This window comes from Castor canadensis, chromosome 4 (assembly GCF_047511655.1).
Source record: "Castor canadensis chromosome 4, mCasCan1.hap1v2, whole genome shotgun sequence".
NCBI classification, from domain to species: domain Eukaryota; kingdom Metazoa; phylum Chordata; class Mammalia; order Rodentia; family Castoridae; genus Castor; species Castor canadensis.
Genome location: NC_133389.1, coordinates 81,620,969 through 81,641,260, shown reverse-complemented (window position 1 = coordinate 81,641,260; position 20,292 = coordinate 81,620,969). Strand labels below are relative to the sequence as shown.

Genomic DNA, 20,292 nt, shown 5'->3' with positions numbered 1-20,292 from the left:
TCTTCCCCTCTCCTCCCCTCTCCTCTCCTTCCTTCCCCTCCTTCATCCATGCATGGCATGAGACAGGACCATGAGTGGCAAAAGATAATGGCAATAAATCACGGACAAGAATCTTGAAGTGTCAGAGTGGTGAAGCTTCTAAACTCTTACCTGGTGACATCTAGAGCCTTCTGAACTTTTGCTTGCACAGATCCGAGTAAATCTGCTCCCATTTTCTTAAGTAATTGTGTGAGAAGAACAAAAAGCCAGTCTTGTAAGTCATCCTTATGAATTATTATAAAATCCACAAGAGTCTCCAAAAACATACTGAAAACCTATACACAAAATACAAATGTTTCACACTTAATTCATGATATCCTCCAAAGTCTAAAAGCATTAAGCATGTCCATGCTGGCTTTGCCCAGAGCCTTATTACTTAGGGGAACACTGTCAACAACTGCTCACATAACAGAAGGCGAAGAAAACAAATAAGGAAAAATGGTTGGCACTTACTCTCTGTTGTGAATTCCACCGCAAACCAGGCCATGCAACAAAACAAATTCCATGTTAGTCCACAGAAAATTAATACCATTTACATGCAGTTTCTTAAAAAATCCTGAAGAAGCTATATACTGATAAAATACATTTCTCTTCCCTCAATATAAGCCTGTATTGTCAGTACAGAGAGAAACTAGCTTTTGTGAGTGTAACACTGGAGACTTCTTGAAAGACAGAGAGAGACACACACTCTTAATTGTACTAATTCTATACCATTCTTTCTCCTTATTTAGCATTCAATGAATACTAATACAGAATGCAAAATAAAAAAAAAACATTTACTATTGTGTAATAATGCCTTTTACTTTTGTCGGCTATTTTGATATATGCCAATTTCAGATATTATGAAATTATAAAAGATTGAAACAAATGATACTAATAGTTCACTGAGTTTCATGCTGCTGTGTACTCAACATTGCTACCTGAGGTGAAATAGTCCATAGTGGAGTATGTCTGAACCAAACTCAGGTAGTTACTGTGTTTCCCTACCCTGTTCATTAGACTTTGCTATACTGGGACAGCCCCCCCACACCTCCTCAGCTCTGGCACAGCAACTGTTTACCACCAGGGGTCTCTAGTGAGGCAGCTCATGATAAAAATCAATGAGCCCTGGCTGGGGGATTCCTGGCTTAGCTCACAGGCAGCTAGCAAATATTAACTAAACTGAGACCTCCAAACTCACTGGACAAGAGCCTTCTGATGGAAACAAATTTCCTTCTTTATTCTCACATTCTGCTTCTGAATCAGCAATCTAGAGGTAATAGGTAACAGAAATTTCATCAATGTTCAAAACCATCTAACATCCCTTAGGGCAAAACTTTTACCAACTGTATTATGCTTTAAATTGTATTGCTTTTAACACTACCTTAGAGAAAAATTCTTAAGGACTGTATCTTTGAGTATCAGTGCAGCCTTTCAACTCAAGCTTTTCTGAGTTTTATTCATATTGTTAATGCTATCCTTTCTGGGAGGATCTTAATAGGAATTTTATGGCATCCTTGAGACTGATACAGTGAGTACTGCTGCAAGGGAAAGCGAGTGGAGAAGCACGGTGCCTTCATTCCTCTGTACTCCTGTGAGTGTCTCAAAAGGCAGGGACTAGGTATGGACACGTACTATTCTGGAGGCAGAAATTGGGAGAATCACAGTTCAAGGCCAGCCTGGGCAAAAAGTTAAGTGAGATCCCCATTTCAATTAATAAGGTGGCTATGGTGGTGTATGCCTATGATCCCCAGCTACCAGAAGGCATAGGTAGGAGGACTATGGTCTGACAACCCCAGGCCAAAATGAGACACAATCCGAAAGACAACTAAAAGCAAAAAAGGGCTGGGGGCTCAAGTGGTAGAGTGCCTGCCTAGCAAGTGTGAGGCCCTGAGTTCAAACCCCAGTACCACCCTACCCCTCAAAAAAAAAAAAAGGCCAGGGCTGTATCTTTTCTGTATCCCTAATTTACATCGGGTACACAGCAAATGTTAAATGATAGGATGCATGGGTGAATGATGACAGGTAGATGTTTGTTACTTTAAGGACAATTAATGAGGAAGCAAGGATAGGGAAAGAAGGAAGACAATAATAACTGGCTGGACTCTCTGGCCATCAGTTTTCTTGCTCCCAGCAAGACTTTTAAAAGAGACCATCTTTATTAGGAAAGCTGCAGTATGACATAATTAGTCCTGCATGTTAGCAGTATTTAAGATTTATTTCTGCTGACTTAAGGTTCTATCATCAGTTTCTACAACTTAGTTTCTGTCCTTTGTCTATCTTATAACTTTGTCTATATCTTCATCTCCCCATTTTCTTTCTCTAAACTCATCTAATACTTTTAAAGGCTCCCTCCCAAACATGGTATTTATTTAAAATCTAGATCCCAGTAACTTTTTTAGAATCCTTTTCCCAACACATCCCTAGAAAGGGCGGTGTTCCCTATTTGTGGGTGTTTCCTCCTCAGCAGGGTTTTATAAAACAAGCACTGCTCAGGCTCCATGTTCCCTTTGGCCCCAGGAGGTGCAGGCACAAGATAAATGAGCAGTATCCAGCAAGCTCCTGGGAACAGAAAAATTCTATTTGGAGAGATAACTTAACCTGTTGGTTTTGTTTTTTTTTTCTTTCTATTTTTCTTGTGTCCTTATCTGGCTTTGTTCACCTGTTTTTCAATAAACTCATTAAATGAACACTTCTATATTTCCATATTATCCTTTGAGAACAAAATTATGTGGGCTACAAAAATAATTACATACATTTTCCTTACTGCTGTAATTGAAAAATGAATGCACCACATTAAGCAATCCTACATCCTGCACCGAGCCCACAGAAACGTCTGCTGACTGAATGAAAGACTACTTCTGATTCTCTCCATGGCAACTCTTGATACTTATTTAACTTGAAATTTATGGTTATGTAAGTTCCTAAGAATTCCATTTTTTAAATACAGGCTACTGTATTTAATGGAGTAGGGGTTGAATTTTAAGATTGACACTGCACTATGGGGAACTTGCTTTCATTCTCAGGTAGTATATTACAGTTCACACAGGCATGCAGAAGGGAATATATCTCCATCTCCAAGGCCTGATTGCAGACTTACCTTGCTATGGGGGTCAGCAAACATCCGGGTGAAAATCTCACACAATCTCTTCAATTCTACTCGACTGGAGGAAATAAAATGGAAACTAATGAGTTTAAAATTTAGTAAATCACCCCTACAATTGTTATAGCTTTGCTTTTAAAAATTCTTTTGTTTCAGTCAACTACATAAGCTATATCTAATCTCTATTTACATAACAAAGATTTTCACAAATCTAATTCATGATGTTAAGAATGTAAAAGCACAAACTTGCTCTTCTTTTAAGATGAGGGCAGTGAGGTGCAGACAGTGATTTGCCTAACCTTACACACCATGCTATTAGAAAAGTACAGTGGCATGGTTAAGCTTGGACCTTAGGATAAGCATGCCACATGGCTGCTGAGAGGACTGAGGAAAATCCTGCGTCTGCAGCCAAACCCTCAGTGCACACTGTGCCCTCTGTCTTTTCCCATTCGCCACTGAACCACTGAGTATGCTATTTTACACAGAGACTGGACAAAGGGTCCTTTCTTCCCCAGGCGCCCCTGGAGTAATCCCTCTTCCTCTTGCACTAGACAGATGGTCCAGTGCTGCTAACAGTGCAACCTTGAAGATACCAATGCTGACCATGAGATTTTTAAACACCATTTAATGGGTCTCTGTGAACATTACGAATTCAGAAAGGATTAAACAGATTCTTGAAGAACAATTATGACAAATCATCCTCATTTTGTTTTTGAGTGATCACTGGCGGGTCATGATGCCTGGATCTCGGAAAGCAGGTGGCAGAACCTCTTGTACCATCTTCATGGACAGAATGGAAAAACGTGGGGCAGGAGTGAATACAGTCGGGTAGAGTCAGACTGAAGAACCACACTTGGAGCACAGCTGCTCATCTGCCAGGGCCCATCCAACCACACAGAACATGGGAAGACCTCCACCCATGGCCACAAACCTATCCAGCCTCACAACTTTCCTTTCAACCATTGATTAAAGAACATAACACAGGGTTATTTCATGGACTGTATGTAACTCATTTCTCAACTGCCACTCACATCTTTTTTCATATTTTCACATCATTGCAATTGAAATTCATCTTGTAATCAATGACATATTGATAGTCTTAGTTAACAAACATTTTGTATTATGTCTTCAGAGAGATATAAAATAATGGTGTGCCAATGGTGTGTGGATTTTGATAAGATACGACATAAATGCATTCTTATTTTTTTTTTTTGGCAGTACTGGGGTTTGAACTTAGGCCTTCATGCTTACTGGGCATGCACTCTACTATTTGAGCCACGCCTACCTCTAGCCCCCATAAACACATTTTTTTTTGGTGTGCATAATACAAGTTTATTTTAGAAAATTAATGAAATACAGAAACAAAGAAAAAAAGCAAAAATAATTCAAAAGATAATGCAGTTACTGTTCTGGAGTAGTATTTATTATTTATTTACTCTGCATATTCATAAGCTACCTATAAGCATATGTGTATTAAAATTTTTGTGACTGAGACTGGTAATGTTTTCTTCTGAACCCTGAAAAGAAATGAACCACACCTACTCGTAGAGTTGTTTTATTCTTTACCTGAATTGTACATGGTGCCAAGACTTCTCAAATAACAACATCTTGTGAACAAATGTCAACCTTAAGGGAACCAAATGTTCTATGAACCTAACAAATGACAGGATATTTGCCAGATACTTCAAAGTGTCTAAATAGCAAGGACTGTGTCTTAGCCATCAGACCTCACAAGTAGAACTTTGTAAGACTCCATAAGTGACAAGGAATCCCCTTAAGTCCCCAATGAATATAATTAGAGACTCTTGTCCTCACCTCAGTGTCCTTTGGCTCTTCAGTAAGTTCTGCAGGCCCAGAAGCCCTTCTTTCCTTTCTGACCAATTTGAACTAGCACAGTGGTTGAGAACTTCTGCTACATCTTCAGTCTGTCGCAGATAATGGGGAATGCCACCATTCCTAGAGCCGTAAGAACGCTCCGAGCAAACACTGGAGGCATCGCTGTTGGCGTCGTCGTCAGAATACATCCCGTATGGCTCATATCTCCTCCTCACAGGCTTCTTCTGACAGATCCAATGAGGAATGAAGGTGAATGAGGAAGAAATGGGAAGGTGAAATGACCATGAGTCATACCAAATAAAAACAACAAAGAGTTAAGTGTGAAAAGATACACAAACACACACTCTGCTTGTGCTTACAGATTAGGAAAACAAAAACAGAAAAGTCTCCCAGTAGATATGATAAGTGATAAGCATTACACTCCTTAGCAGGGGGAAGAGTGTGGCCTCTGAGAGAGAGAGAGAGAGGGAGAGAGAGAGAGGGGGAGAGAGAGAGAGAGGGAGGGAGGGAGGGAGAGAAAGAGAGAAAGAAGGTGTGGGTGTGTGTGGTTGTGTGGGTGCACGAGTGCAAAGCATGTGTATGCTTTTCAGTAAGATGAACTTGGGTTCCCATCCTGGTGTCACTGCTAACTAGCTGTGCAAATTGACAACACTTCTAAATCTTTCTGACTTAGCTTTCCCCTCTCTAAGGGGATAAGAATTATCCCTATCCCACAGGCTTGATGCTAGGATTAAATGGGATTCTATGCGAAAGAACCCAGCTATTGACACACTGCAGGTATGTGTACCCCTAGCCCCTGTTCTTTGGTCTAGAGCAATCTACCTCAAACATGGTAGCATGGTCTGTGGGTATACTTGTTTGAATATTAATGTATCCTTAAGAAAGACTATAATTGAAATGTCAGTGGCATAAGTACCCTATGTAAAACAATTCTTTTTGTTTTGTTTTTTTGAGACAAAGTCTCACTATGTAGCCAGGCTGGCCTTGAACTCATGATGCTCTGGCTCAGCCTCCCAAATGCTGGGATTATAGACACAACCCACCACACCTGGCTGTGAAAGGATTCTTAAACTACATGAGCCACTTTTATTAAGGATTTTGGTTTTTCAACACAAATAGGATTGTTTTAAAGTAGACTATAAATACCACTTCATTCATTTCTCTTACCCCGTATACAAAATTGTGTATTAAATCTCCACATGATATAGCAGTCACTATGTAAAACTGATAAAGCTGACAACAAACAAATTTTTCTACAAGCAAGTCAGTGGATTAAACCACACAAATGCAATTCTCTCATAACGCTATTGTGATTTCCAACATGCTCAAGACCGTTCTGCCTATTGCACCAGCATAATTACTTATGGCACCTCCTTTTCACTCTTGAAAGCATTTTTGTTTGGATGACAAATTATATGATCATCCGCCTTACATATAAACTAGAGCCCTAAGATAAGAAAACTGTTGGAAAATCCATTTGTGAAATAATGATGACATAATAGGCACAGACTTAGTTAATAAAATGAAACACTAACAGGAGAAGGAGCAGGGCTTAACATTCAAATGAATATTAACACAAGCATATGTGAAAAGTGACTGGCTCCATCACTAGTAAAGGCTTCAGTAGGTTCAACAGAATCATACTTCAGGCCCAATTTCTATATTCTACTACATTTTGTACTGCTTTCACTAGCTTCAAAAAGAAATTTATTTGCAACAGAAAAAAAGAAAGTTGTAAACAAAAGTCAAAGCACTGGTACCTTGCTCCTGGCGTCTCCTAACAGCTGTAGGCAGGAAAATATTGAAGGATGGGGAAAAAGCATAGAGAATTATGTCAGAAGCATATGTGGGGATTGTTCTGGCAACAAAAGTGTACAGCAAAACATCTCTTTTTAGCAAACCAAAAACACAGGTCAGCAAGCGTTTCATATTGAGCAGATAATAACACAGACTGCTTTCAAAATGGCATTTCTTAGCCCTATGCCTCTCCCAAGCAAGACCCTATGTTCTTGCTTGTAATTCTTGCAGAAACTCTTCCCATTCCCATGAGGCACAGCTCTAATCTTCTACCTATTCCTGTGAAATGTAATGTCTACCCTGGGGCTTCCATTCTGAAGTAAGGATTCCATACCATTCCTGCACTTTCCTCTTCAGTGGCAGGTCACTTGCAGAGATCAAACAGGGTAGAAAAAAGTAACAAGGGCAGCCTGAGCATAATGGGAACTGGGGCTCAGAGAAAAACTCAAGTGAAGTCAAGCCAAAGCTCAAGCTCTCTGGCTTTATTCTGCCTCCTAGAACTTTGCACACACTCCCTTTTGCAGGGCTTTAAACAACTGAAAAGTCCTCTGCCTTAACTGGAAGTCCCATTTAGCTGAGGCTTTCAGCTTCCATTGTTTCCCATCCCTCTGACCTCCTTCCTAGGATCTCTGAATAAATAAAAGAGACCAAGAAGGCTGCAAGTGGAAAGAGAAAGGGTTCACAGAATTCTGTTCCAGCTCTTGGCCTATTAAGTTACAGCCATGGGTAGAGCAATTACCCTGCACTCTAGTACCTGCCAGAAAACAGTCCTTTTACATATAAGGCTGATGAAAGATCTGGAGGCTGTCTGCCTACCAGAAAAGCACTCTGAGAGCAGCTAACTGCCTGCTCATAGACACTTGTCAAAGAAATCTTCTGACTGAGCAAGAATGAGGGACAGACATGAAGAGATGAAAGCAGGAATCAATGGAGCTCTAGACTATAAAATGTTGATCAGATGGAACATGGCTGGATTAAAAACCTCACAGTCTTATATGCGTACTTTTTTCCTTACAAGAGAATAAATCTTTAAATAGCAAAAAGGCAAGGCCAGAGATGAGACGGTTCTGAAGAAAATCTATTTCAAATGCTGAGCACATGAACTGGGATATGCAAGAAGCTGTTACTATTAGCTGAGATACATCTTTGATGAGCAATGTGATCACAGTCCAATTCTACTAAGGAACTATGGCTGTAACTACAAATTACAGGAGCTCTGATAACTTTCGGCTTTTGAAGTATTAGATTATAATGATGCAAAAACACACTGTACCAGTGCTTCACATCCTCAGAGGAAACCTTAAAATTTAAGAAATTTAAAAAATATTGACCCATTGTTTTAAGTTAACAGAATCATAAGGCTTTATAAGAGAAATAATAGAACAAATGCAAGACTTTCAAAACTCAAGCTCTATTACCTGCTTGTTATAATCATGTGTTTAGGCTATGCCAACAAAGTCTGAAAAGCAACAGAAACAAGAGGATGGAAAAACAGGAAATGCTGAAAAAAAACACCATGGTCAAAAAGAATAAAAGGAATAAAACCCAATGACATCTGAGAAGCCCAGTGTCATCAAAACCTCCTTGACATTGAAGAGCACAGAATATTTGATGCTAGTATTTTCTAGAAGGCCAAATTTCACTTAGGTGTGTGCAGAGTAAAAGTTTAAGAACAAAACAACAATATTTACACAATTCTACAGTGTCAAGATGATTCTGTAATATGATTGGAGGCAATTTCCTGATAAGACAGAGAAAAGTATGAATGAACAATTCAAGAAGAGTCTGCACATACTGTGTTTCTTACCAAAGCATCAGCAACAGCAGCTTCCAGATCTGTACTTGTGCTCAAAACTCGCATGGCATTCACAGATCCAGGTATTCTTCCTGGCTGGCCCAGTCCAAACCGGTCTATTTAAAACACAAAAGCAAAATGTGTCACTTTAATTCATGTGACACTCAACAGTTTGCAAGGGCACCTGCCTTCTCCCACCAAAGGAGACAGAGGCACTGAAAAGTCCCTATAATTTTAACTGCACTGAACTCACTTGCCAGTGGTAGAGGTTAAGTTGCTCACATTTAATTCTATAAATCCACAAAGCATTCTTCTAGTGGAAAGTGCTGCATAACATTTTATTACTAGAAAGATTTCAGATGTGAGAGAGGGGAACATATTATGGAAGGAAGATGGGCTATGAGTTGAATCTTTTAATCTATTTAGCTTTCCCTCTAGAGGCAAGTAGCCTTGATACTTGCTTAAATTAATAAGGTTCATGATTTGATAAATGATTTCTAATGCAATGTGAAGTAGAAGGTTAAAATTTGAAACAAATGTACTAAGTTGATCACAGTGAAAATTTTCATTAGTGTCACTACTATGTAACAGTTATCAATTAAACTAATTCACTTGGAGTACTTGTTCACCACAATGCCTCTGTCATCAGATTATTTAAAAATTAATGACAGTTCTTTAAAAATAACCACAAAAAACCTAGTACTTTCTCTGCAGAATATTAATCATTTCAGTATCATTAGTATAGATTTCACCTGAGTTGCTCAAAGAATTTGTCTTTATACAGACAAGTAAACTGAAAAGAATCCAAAGTATTTTTAGCAGTTAGAGCAATTATTCTAAGGCTGTTGATGATCATGGTAAATATAAATTCACTTTTAAAAGTGCCATTAAATCAGCTGATCAGCCGTCCTTAAGATGTGCTGGAGATTAAAACTCTTAATAGGAGAAAGCCAGTGTAAGATATATGTCATGGGTATGTCACACTATCTACTGATTAATTTCCTAATTACAATTTTAATATGTAAAAACCTTTGGAGGAAAAATGTTAAGATATGTTCTCCCTGTATTAACAAGTAAGACAGTATTTGGACAAGGAAAATCTTCAGTGTTAGTGTTAGCCATATTCTAACACTGAACCATTTAGAAAAAGAAGGAACCTAGCACCTATTTTACAGGGACTAATCTTTTCTATGAAATGATCTATTTAGAATTTTGAAAAGACAGTAAGACATCACCTACAAAACTGGTAAACTTTAAAAGTGAAGTGTTACTTAGATTGTTTTAAATGTCAATTTCAAAACATCATACCTTCCACCACCAAAGAAAGGGAAAATTTAAATACTGCTAGTCAAGAGTAATAACAGTCATGAATTTTTATACAAAAACAAAAACTATATGTTATACTATCCCCTTTTTTAATGCATTTGCTGATTATTCCAAACGTCACCTTAATCCATTGTCTCAAAGAGAATTTAGTGTCCAACATAAATCAAACAAGCCCACAAAACAATCCCATTTATGTACCTAAATATATACTTATTAGTTAAAATATGAAACAAGCATAAATTTGAGATTTATTTTGTATAATTTTATAGATGATTTTGTTCAAGTCTCTTAAAAAAATCTTCAAGTTTTTTTTCTTTCCATTAAAAAAGGGTAGATAGCAGGGGATTTATGAGTAACAGAATGAAAGTAATTCAGTTATAAGCCAATTAAAATTACCCAGCATAAACGTAAATAAAAGAGTCTGAAAAAGAAAACAAAACAAAAGTACAGCTCATGCCAGCAACTCTTGTTCCAGGGGTAATACTGACTTTTTAATACAAAATTAAATCTTACAAGAACAAAACAATTATTCTGTGCTTCCCAGATGCATACAGCTTTGCCATACATAGTGACTGTAGATCAGGTGATATACAACATGTATAATTTAAACTCCAGATCTAAATGGGACCTGTTTGTCTGGATCTTAGCAAAATGCTAAGCTTTTTGTTTTTAACATTCTCATTGCTCTGATGCTATTATGAAGCTCAGGTTCCCAAAAGATGGATGCCCAAGACTGTGCCTTCAGTCTGGCCCCTGATCTTCAGAGTAATGCATTTAATCAGAGCAAACAGCAAAAATGCATAGCTGGCTTCATTTACAAGAACAAAAGAGAAAATAACTGACTCAATGAATTGATGTCACCATCCACAGTCAGTGAGTCAACAGAGTATGTCTTACTCAACTGAGAAAACTAGTCTTTAGGGACTGTCAGCATATGAAAATGTTGCTGGTTATGTGGCAAACCATTGCATGTTCACTTTTTGCCCCTGTGGCTAGCCAGTGGATTTTTGGTATATTAAACAGAATTGACATGGAAGGTTTGGGGCCCACAGGCAACAAAGTCTAGTCTTTGGCCTGACTTGATTACCTGAGTACTGATCTTGTTTTTCCATGAAATTTTTAGGACAATATACTTATTTTCATACACAAATAATACATGTTGTTATTTGAAGCATAGGCTAAATAGAACCTGAAAATGATTAGAACCTGACACTAGCAACTAACTTAATATTTGAAACTACAGTAGGAGAGAAGACCTTGGAGATGACTGACTCTGAGGGATGATAGCCACACCCCATTTCCCCACAGGGAGCCTATTGGTTGTTGTTTCTTGGGGATGGGGTTGGAGGAAGGGAAGAAGTGCTTCCCTGTTTTTAGTTTTGATATAAAAACGAGCACTGGAGAAATGGTGTCAAACAGATGATAAAGCATCTATGGCCTATTAACAGAATTATAAACATTCAACAACTTAAAAAAAAAAATAAAAGCACACCAGGAAAACAAACATGAGGTGCACACATGCCAAGCGCCAGCTGACACAGATGGAAACAAACGCTGACATGGGTGTGAAGAACAGATGAAGAAGCCGAGTCATGCAGTTAGCACTTGTTCACCTGACTGCCCAACAGATTCAGCAGTGGAGAGAGCACTAGTGGACCTGGAATGACGTCGAGAGGCTGCAGGTAAAAGGAACGGCAACACCCACAGGATTAACACACAAGTACCAAAGGAAATGCAGGGGCAGCTACCAAGAAGGCCGTGCTTTCTCATGAAAGAAATGGTGCTGGATATGAGTGGAAAGCAGTGCCGACCCCCACGCTCCGTGGTAGCTGCTGGTCTCACACAGCTCTTAGACACACAGGTACAACAGAGGCACTCTTTAGGTGATTCAGACTAAGGATGCATCGACCGACTCAGACTCCAGGTTTAGATTCACACCATGAAGCCTCCATCAGCCATTATGGAAATATGCCACATGAAGAACGTCAGGAGTCAGAGCACCATCTAAACCCCAGAGGAGACAGCAGGGAGATGGATTATTAACTCAGCTCACGAGATGTGTCATCAGTATGTGATGCATATGTCACCATGCACCAAAACAAAAGCAGAGAGGTTCATAATGCTATCTCAACAGAAATCGAATGAAATCACAGAAGGCGGCTCAACAACTGGAATCCATTTTCCCCAGTTAAAAAGTTTGTTGTTCTGCTGCACAAATACCCTAATTATTAATGTGCTTGGTTAACTACTGCAAATTCAATGGTTGTGAGTTTAGTGACCTTCCTTGGAAAGGCAGCCACAGTACTCCTAAGAGTGCTGGCTTGGAGATAGAACCGTAAGGCCTGATTTGCTCACAGCTAGCTGTAGGACCTTGGGCAGTGTATTAAACCTCTCTGTGCCTGTTTCTTCCTGTGTAAAGTGGTGCTAATAATGATACCTTACCTCTTGGTTGTTACTGAGAGACCACACATAAAGCACTTAAACCCATGCCACATGAAAAGTCAACAATGGTGGTAACAGCAGTTAGTATTGATTAGTAAAGATTAAGAGTAACTCCAAACTTACATTTAGACCTCAGGATATTATTTTATGAGCAGGTTTTTGTAATAAATATATTAACTAATTAACCTAAGGAAATAAATGCTGAACTCTGTCCTCGTGAAGACAGAGTACCTTTTAGAAATAATTATGAAATAAAGAACTGGTTGAAAACACTGATATACTGGTCATAGTTCCATACAATGTACAGCTTTTCATCATCTCAGGAAAACAACAAAAGATAGCTGCATCCAGATATTTTCAGCATGGAAAAGTCACGGTGCTGTACTGTGGAAAGTGCATAGGTTTAACAAAGCCACACTGAGCAGTGCCACCTCTCACTCACACTACTGTTCTGCACACACTGATACACACTATGTCATACAACGTCAAAACCTCAAACTCTTCAATATAACTTTATTTACATTTTGAAGTAGTTCATGTCACCTTATAAAACATGCACCACTGTGGTCTATGTGTTGTTAAATAGCAAAGGTTACCTGGCCAATAAAGACAAATTTTTACCAGCTTGCAAAAAGAAAATCTCTTCTTTCTCAAGATGCACAAAAACAAAAATAAATCAACAATCTTTCAAACAAATTATTATAAACTTACCACTTTCCTGAAATATTCTAAGATTCACAAAACTGTACATTTATTATAACAGCACATCAGTATTCTATCTTTCTGTAAACTATTTCAGTTTAAATTTGATCTGTAGGTTCTTATAAGAACATCTTATTAGAAGCACTTTAAAAGAATCTTCTGTTCCATTTCAACAGAATATTCTACAGTAACTCTGTTGCATAATGAGTCTTTGTTCCTTTCAAAATGCCCAGAGATGGAATCCAAGGTGGACTCACTTATGTCAAAGCTTGATTTGCAGTAGAGTTGTAGAGCCCTTAATTTCATGTAAGAATTATAATTGTAGCCATATATTAATATATATTCATACAATTAAAATGCTTTAAAACAATCATGCAAACTTAAAAACAACACAGGCAGTTGGCCTATTCGCAGGCTCTGCATCTATTGATTTTTTTTTTCCTTTTTAAACTTAGGATATAGTCATAATGGCGGGGGGGGGGAACTCATAGTGACAATTCCAATTAGACTTGTATTGTACATTACTTACATTGTTCCCATCATCTCTCTCCCTCAACCCCCTCTCCTAGCTATTGATTTAACCAACTGCAGATTAGAAAAAATACTGTGCCTGAACATGCAGATTTTTTTTCTTGTCATTATTCCCTAAACAACATGGTATAACTACTATCTATAGAGTACCTGCATTGTATTAGGTATTACAAATAATCTAAAGATGATTTCAAGTATACAGGAGGATGAGCTTAAGTTGTATGCAAACACTGTACCATTTTAAATAAAGGGAGATGAGCAGGTATGGATTTTGTTACGTGCAGGGGGACCTGGAACCAATCCTCCATGGACAGAGGATGACTGTATTCACTGAAACATCATTGCTTTTATTACCCATCCTCCTTTTATAAATAAAGGTTGGCTATGTAGGTCTATTCAAAGAGCCACTGGTTTCAATCTCACTAATTTCCAAAAGGGAAAATAAGTGATTATTAAATGAATGAAAAAAAGAAGAAACCTTCAGAGAATGTGTAGTAAACTCCTCTGAGTATAAGAACATTCTGGGATGCATCTTTGAATTCACAGGTCCTAACCCCAAGCCTGGAAATCAATGTCTCAGAAACATCTCTACGTGTCTAACCCTGAAGAGGCTTCACAAAAAGCATTTAATATATTTTTGAGGAACAGATGAAAGACACTGAATTACCAGAATTACTTTGAAACAAGGCAGGCTTGAAGTCAAGCCTATATCCAAAGCCTGGCTCCACAACCTAACTGCATGGCCTTGAGAATGCGGTTTCTTCTCCCTCAGCGTCTGAGGCTGGCCAACACCTGTCCAGAGCATGAGCAGGGGAAACAAGCATCATGCCAGTTGACTACTCTGAATGGTACAGGTACACACAGCACTGCTGCTGGACACAAGTTGTAGGACAGGTTTAACTCAAGGGGGAAGAGAAATGGGATCAAAATTTAGCTCAAAGGAACTTCACTATTGTCCTGACCACAACAGAAGATCTGAGCTGATGCTACAGTTCACTAGATCCACATCTTCTGCCTTGGTAATAGCAATTATACAATTCAACAGTTTGGGTTGTCACCAAGACAGTAAAGCAGATCTGTTTATCCAAAAAGGCGGGGGGGGGGGGGGGGCGGGGAAGAGCAGATGTGATCACTCAGTTTCTCAGGGTTCAATTAGGACATCAAGAATTCAGCACACTTTGCCTGGTCCATAGACCACATGCCAGATTGCCAAGGCTGCTTCCATGGACAATATCAAAAATACCAGCACAAATATAAAATAAAAATGCCAGGTTGCTTCTAAGAGACAAAATAACCCACAAAAGATTGAACTGTTTATTTATATAACAGGTTGTTTGGAAGGTCAAATAGTGAACAAGGATGCATAGATATACAGTCTTAATTTAAAAGGAAAAATCACCAGTTCATTCAGGAAAAAAATCATTGCTGCCTTTGACTTATTGAGAGTTCTGCTCTAAAGCTTCAGGTGCTATGGAGTGGCTGACATGTGCTAGGAGAATACTCCACTTGGGTGGGGCTGTGCTAACCAGGTAGAACACCTCATACCCTAAGGGAAGGAAACATTAAGTTAGGGGAATTGTCTAGCACAGCTCTGGTGTCTACTGTCTGCTCTTTTACAGAACTTACATCTAGGCTTTGACTACTGACACTGATTGGGGGAAAAAGATATCAAAAGAAGTGTATGACATTAGGAGGAAACAGACAGAGGCAACTATGAAGACTTTACGCTTTTGACTTAACATCCCTCTCTGGAAGTGACACTTGCAACAGTTAAAAGATCAGCTGCATAATTATATAGTTGAAATTATGAACTATTGTCATCATGTTCCATGTGATCATTTCAGGTCTAATTCTTACAAAATGATTTGTATTCTTTGATTATCAAGAGAAAAAGATATATCTGAATAACACTTAACATGCCATAGAACTAAAAAAATATTGAAGAATACAAAACATTCCTTTCCATAAAAATATATGTTGACAGATGCCTTTGGGGATTCATAATTTGTACTAGATAAAAAAGGTATAATACTGTATATCCATTTTAGAGAAAAGCAGGACTGTTAAAACTAAAAAAGAAAACTCCTTTAGTTTTCTAAATGTTATTATTATACTTCTGCTCCTCCTTTGAAATAAGTCACATATAAACTTATCTCTAGCAAAATCAACGATAAGTCATATAATTTCAATGACTAAGGATAAACTCTGGATTAACTTCACTTGCAAGCAGCCACCAACATTGGCTGAGTTTTGCCTTATATCAGAAATGGCTACGCAGATGAGCCTGCCTGGTGGCAAGTGGTCACAAATGACAACAGGAGAGTGAAGTGGTGCTTTTTTCCTCTAATAGATGAAAACTGGGAGTTGCCGAAATTCAAGCATGCAAAGGGGACAACAAAGGGTGACTAAGGAAGAGGAAGAGAAAAGAAAGGATCACAGGACAGCAGAGGAGGGGAAGCAGGTCATTCCACTCAGCAGTGTCTCGGACAAGCATTGGGAGCTCCTGGGGCAGCGCCTATGTGTACTCACCAAGCGGAGGGAAGCCCCGAGCAGGGCTTGTATCTCGGCTGCTCTCACGGCTGGTATCGCGGCTGCACCCCTGACTCATGCTGGGTCGAGGGATACGGCTGCTCCGTGCTAGTGTGCAGCATGAAGGGTTTCAGAGAAGGTGAACAAGTTTAATGAAGGCAGAAAAACTCACAAACGTCAGTCACATTTGGTTAATGTAAATATGACATTGTCTGCACCAGGGAGTTCTAATGACTGGGCCACTGTCCATACCAAGGTTTCAGACTGGCATGTCAACAGGAAGGGGTCTGGAAAAAACTGACTGTGTTCAATGCTTCAGAAAGCAGTACGGTGAAATTACACCTAAATATGAGAAATGAAATCTTTCCAAAGAATAAACTGGCAACACAAAACACAAGATCAAAAGCTTTTTAGAAATGCTCAGTTTTTATGGCTTTAGCCAACTTCTCCATACAAAAATGAAAACCAAAGCTATGTTCACATGCACTTGGTTCCTAAAAAAGATTGTTAAGTTTGGGTTAGCAATCTGAATAAAGGCTCTGCTGACTGAAGCCTATAAACTTACCTAATCAACAGGAAGAGGGCAGGACACATACCCCAGTGTGGCCTTCTCTATAGAGAGAAGCCAAAATTCCACCTGGCTGGAGAGCCTGACCACTTTGCGTAAACATGGAGCTACTTCACACAAATTCAATAATCCAAATCAACCTATGCAGAGAGTTGGGACTACTATCTTTTTATTTTTTGGTCCCGTCTTATCCACGCTTTTTCCAAGGGAATCCAAGCAGATTTGCCAGTGGTCCCTCCTTTCAGCTCCTTTCTGGACTAGAAGGTAAGTGGACTGAAAATCTTGGTATTAGGGCAAAAGATCCCTCCACTGACATGAGGCCCAGAAAGCTAACTACTTTACGATTATCTGCTGACAGAGTTTATTATTCTTATGTTATAAAGCACTGAAGTTATAAGACAGTCATATGAATAGTCAGAGGACTAATAATATCTAGCTGTGAAGCTCAGAAAGACCATGATACTCTTGTTTCTCAATATAATTTGGGAAAATAGAAATAAACTACTGGGCAAATTCTCTTTAATACTATTGCATACTGAATGCCTAATGTTAATAGCTAATTGGGACAGTATGCATCCCCTTATTGAGACAACTACCACTTCCACACTGGATAGCAATGACTTTCTCAGAGACTTTGGAAACAATAAACTTGATTCACTGATGTAAAAACAAACCTGTTTTCCATATTGCAATGAGCACAGTCTGTTATTTCAGATCAAAGATTAATCACCTAGCCAATATTAACTAGAATCATGCAACTCCCCAATGAATAAAATGGAAGTGAAAAGTGGGAGCCAACTTCTAGTTGTGCTCAGTTGCTCGGTGCTGGGGTGGAACTAGACCCTCAGGGCTTGTCCATGATGTCAAAACCCAGTACTGCCCAAGGAAGGGAAAGGTCAGGCAAGAATGCAATCTAAGCAAATGACCCCCATGCTTCAGCAGAAATTCCTAAACTCTCTGTAATTTAATGCCAGAGTAACATGGAAACAACAATTTTCACTCAAGAGCAGTGACTATTTGACAACTCTAAACAGTTCCTACATGAGGGCAAAAGCAGTAGGTGCCAAATTAAATCCTTAAAAAACTAAAGTGCCTACCAACCTCACCCATATGGAAACGTTTCCTACAGTATATAGAGCAGTGTCACTTCTCTGCAGAGAACCCATACCACGCCTAAGTCATGAAGTTCCCAGCTAGCTTACTGGTCCTGCCATTTGGTCTTTCTAGGACCTAGCCTCCCTGTAGGGAAGTGAGGAATGAGAAAGAACCCCATCATTTAAAGGAGGAGGTTACTGAAAGCCAAGGCATATATATCAGTACTTCTGAATTCTTTACCTAATGGTGTATGTAAGAATCTTGTCTAATTCTACTGTCATCCAAAACAGATCATCAAAAAGAAGTAATTTTAAAAAACACAAAGTCTAACAGTATTTCCTGCAAGTATATGCTCAGCTGAGCATTTTCTTAAAAGTTCATGACTGATTGCTTCTGAACTGTCATCTAGGCCCCACCACCTTCCTTCAGTCCCTATATAAGCTATAGCAATGGGAAGGAAATAAATGCTCTCTCTCGGGGTCAGGCTGCTTTGTTAATGACAGTAGAGCATTAACAGGCATGAACAGGTAACAATCTGAAATAATACATACATAAACTTCTTAATAAGGTTGGCCCTCTGGTATTTCATCCAGAGATTCAGTCACCCCTTCACTTGACTGGCTCCTTTAACACACAACTACCAGTAACATAAAGAAAAAGAATTCTCAATGTCTACAATTCTGTAAAAATCTGCCCTTAGTTGCCCTAAACCTCATTAGACATTGGTAGTTCAAATGTTGAATAATTTAAATCACAAAAGGAAAAACACCCACTCACTTATTCCAAGATTAATCTACAAGGTGCATTTAAAATTAAGTATATAAAATAAATGGTTCTTAGAGGGTAACTAAATGGTCAGAAGTTAAAAAAAAAAAAAACTTACATTAAATAAACTTGTCTCTATTAAGTGCCCAAAATGAACATCCTATGTGTGAATGACATGAGGGAAGAAGGTATGGGAAGGAGAAAGTAAATGAACACACTCTAAAGGCAGCATTCCTCTTGAGTCTTGTGCTTACATGAAATACTTAGGGGCCCTGAAAACTAACTGGAGTTCATTTCTTGATAGACTACCCTACCATCACAGGGTAGTCCTCACTTTTGCTTTTCAAGGAACAATCCAACCAGAATCCATACCAAAAGCAGAAGTACAAGAGGATTAATGGAAACTACTAGAAGTTAAAGACATGAAATGACTCGCTAGACATCACAGAAATTTAATTTCACAGTTGAAACTAATTAATTAATTTTAATTCTTCCAAACATATTTTAACCAGAAAGTCTTAAAACACTTAAAATACATATCCACACAATGTAATCTGCAAAAATGTCAAGTGATTTTTTTTTAGCCCTTTTAATAGATAAACAGGAGGAGGGAGCCAAAGACAAACTGCTAAAACATGATCACTAAAAATACTGGCTATAGATGTGACTTCATTATCTGTAAGGTCTTTATGACACACAAAAAATGAAACAATTTACAAATATATTATCCCACTTGGCTGGGTAGTTTATAAGGAAATAAACTGCCAAGAAAAAAGACATTAGTGGGGATTTACTTTGTGTCCTGGTTATCCAACAAGAATTACATACCAATTTTGTTTGTATGTTTGTAGTACAAGGGAATGAACTCAGGGCCTTGTCCACTTGAGCCATGCCCCTAAGTCCACCTGCTCTTTTCCTCAAGAAATCTTAAATGCCGAATAAGAGCCTTGGCATCATTTTTATAACAAATGAGAAATGAAAATTCAATTAACAAATGTCACCTCAAACAAAAAAGGCCTAATTTATAGATAACCAGAATTAATTCTCAGTGTAAATTCTAAGCCTCATTTAGCTATCATTACAATGGAATTAATTGGCTTGGGGGTTATGGAAAATATTATTAGAAGATGTTGCCTCCTTTTTTGAATATTTGTATCAAAAACTGATGTACAATGAACCAAATGTTTACATACAGAGATATATATTCAGTGTATACTAAGTGATCACAGTAAAAAAAATTTATTATTAAAAAATGGTAATACATTTACCACTCTATAAAATGTTATCTCTAAGCAGTACAACAGGAATAAGCAGAAAGATATATTTTACTCATATATATTTCTATGTGTGTATTTTCACAATGTTCAGAAATTGAAATAACTTCTTTAATCAGAACTGTATGTATGACCTTAAAATTTCACATATTACTAATACCCTTAACGAGCAACAAGGAAATAGCTTTCTTCAAAATAATACTTCAAAGAACTCATTACAAAGGAACAGCTCTTTCTCAGTTTTTAGTCATGTTTCATATTACTGCTTTCAAAAGCTCAGAAAATACTGCTTTCCAACTATATACATAAGAACTTCATAGAAAAGACCATGGAACAGCAGATCTTTGTTAGATTAGATCACCTAAATTATTTACTAATTTCAAGATGGAGATTTTATAAAATGACATCTTTATAAATATTAAAAGAAAAATCCTAAACAGAAGGGAATACCAGTGTAGTTTGCAAACAGACATCTTAGAAACTTTAGCAACTAACTATGGAAAAAAGGACA

The 20,292-nt window shown here is 38.2% G+C and overlaps 1 protein-coding gene across 26 annotated transcripts in view; it reads right to left on the bottom strand.

The window, feature by feature from the left end:
* Positions 1-20,292, bottom strand: part of Clasp1 (cytoplasmic linker associated protein 1) — a 251,589-nt gene that overhangs the window by 51,509 nt on the left and 179,788 nt on the right. For 10 of the 26 annotated variants that reach the window (XM_074070502.1, XM_074070503.1, XM_074070504.1 and 7 more), the window contains 6 exons: positions 16,080-16,187; positions 8,562-8,665; positions 6,718-6,741; positions 4,937-5,181; positions 3,119-3,182; positions 151-314 (listed from right to left, as the gene is read on the bottom strand). In XM_074070502.1, the coding sequence (XP_073926603.1) occupies positions 151-314; positions 3,119-3,182; positions 4,937-5,181; positions 6,718-6,741; positions 8,562-8,665; positions 16,080-16,187 (709 nt within the window). The remainder of the gene's footprint in view (positions 1-150; positions 315-3,118; positions 3,183-4,936; positions 5,182-6,717; positions 6,742-8,561; positions 8,666-16,079; positions 16,188-20,292) is intronic. The other 16 variants (XM_074070508.1, XM_074070513.1, XM_074070521.1 and 13 more) reach the window with 4 other exon arrangements.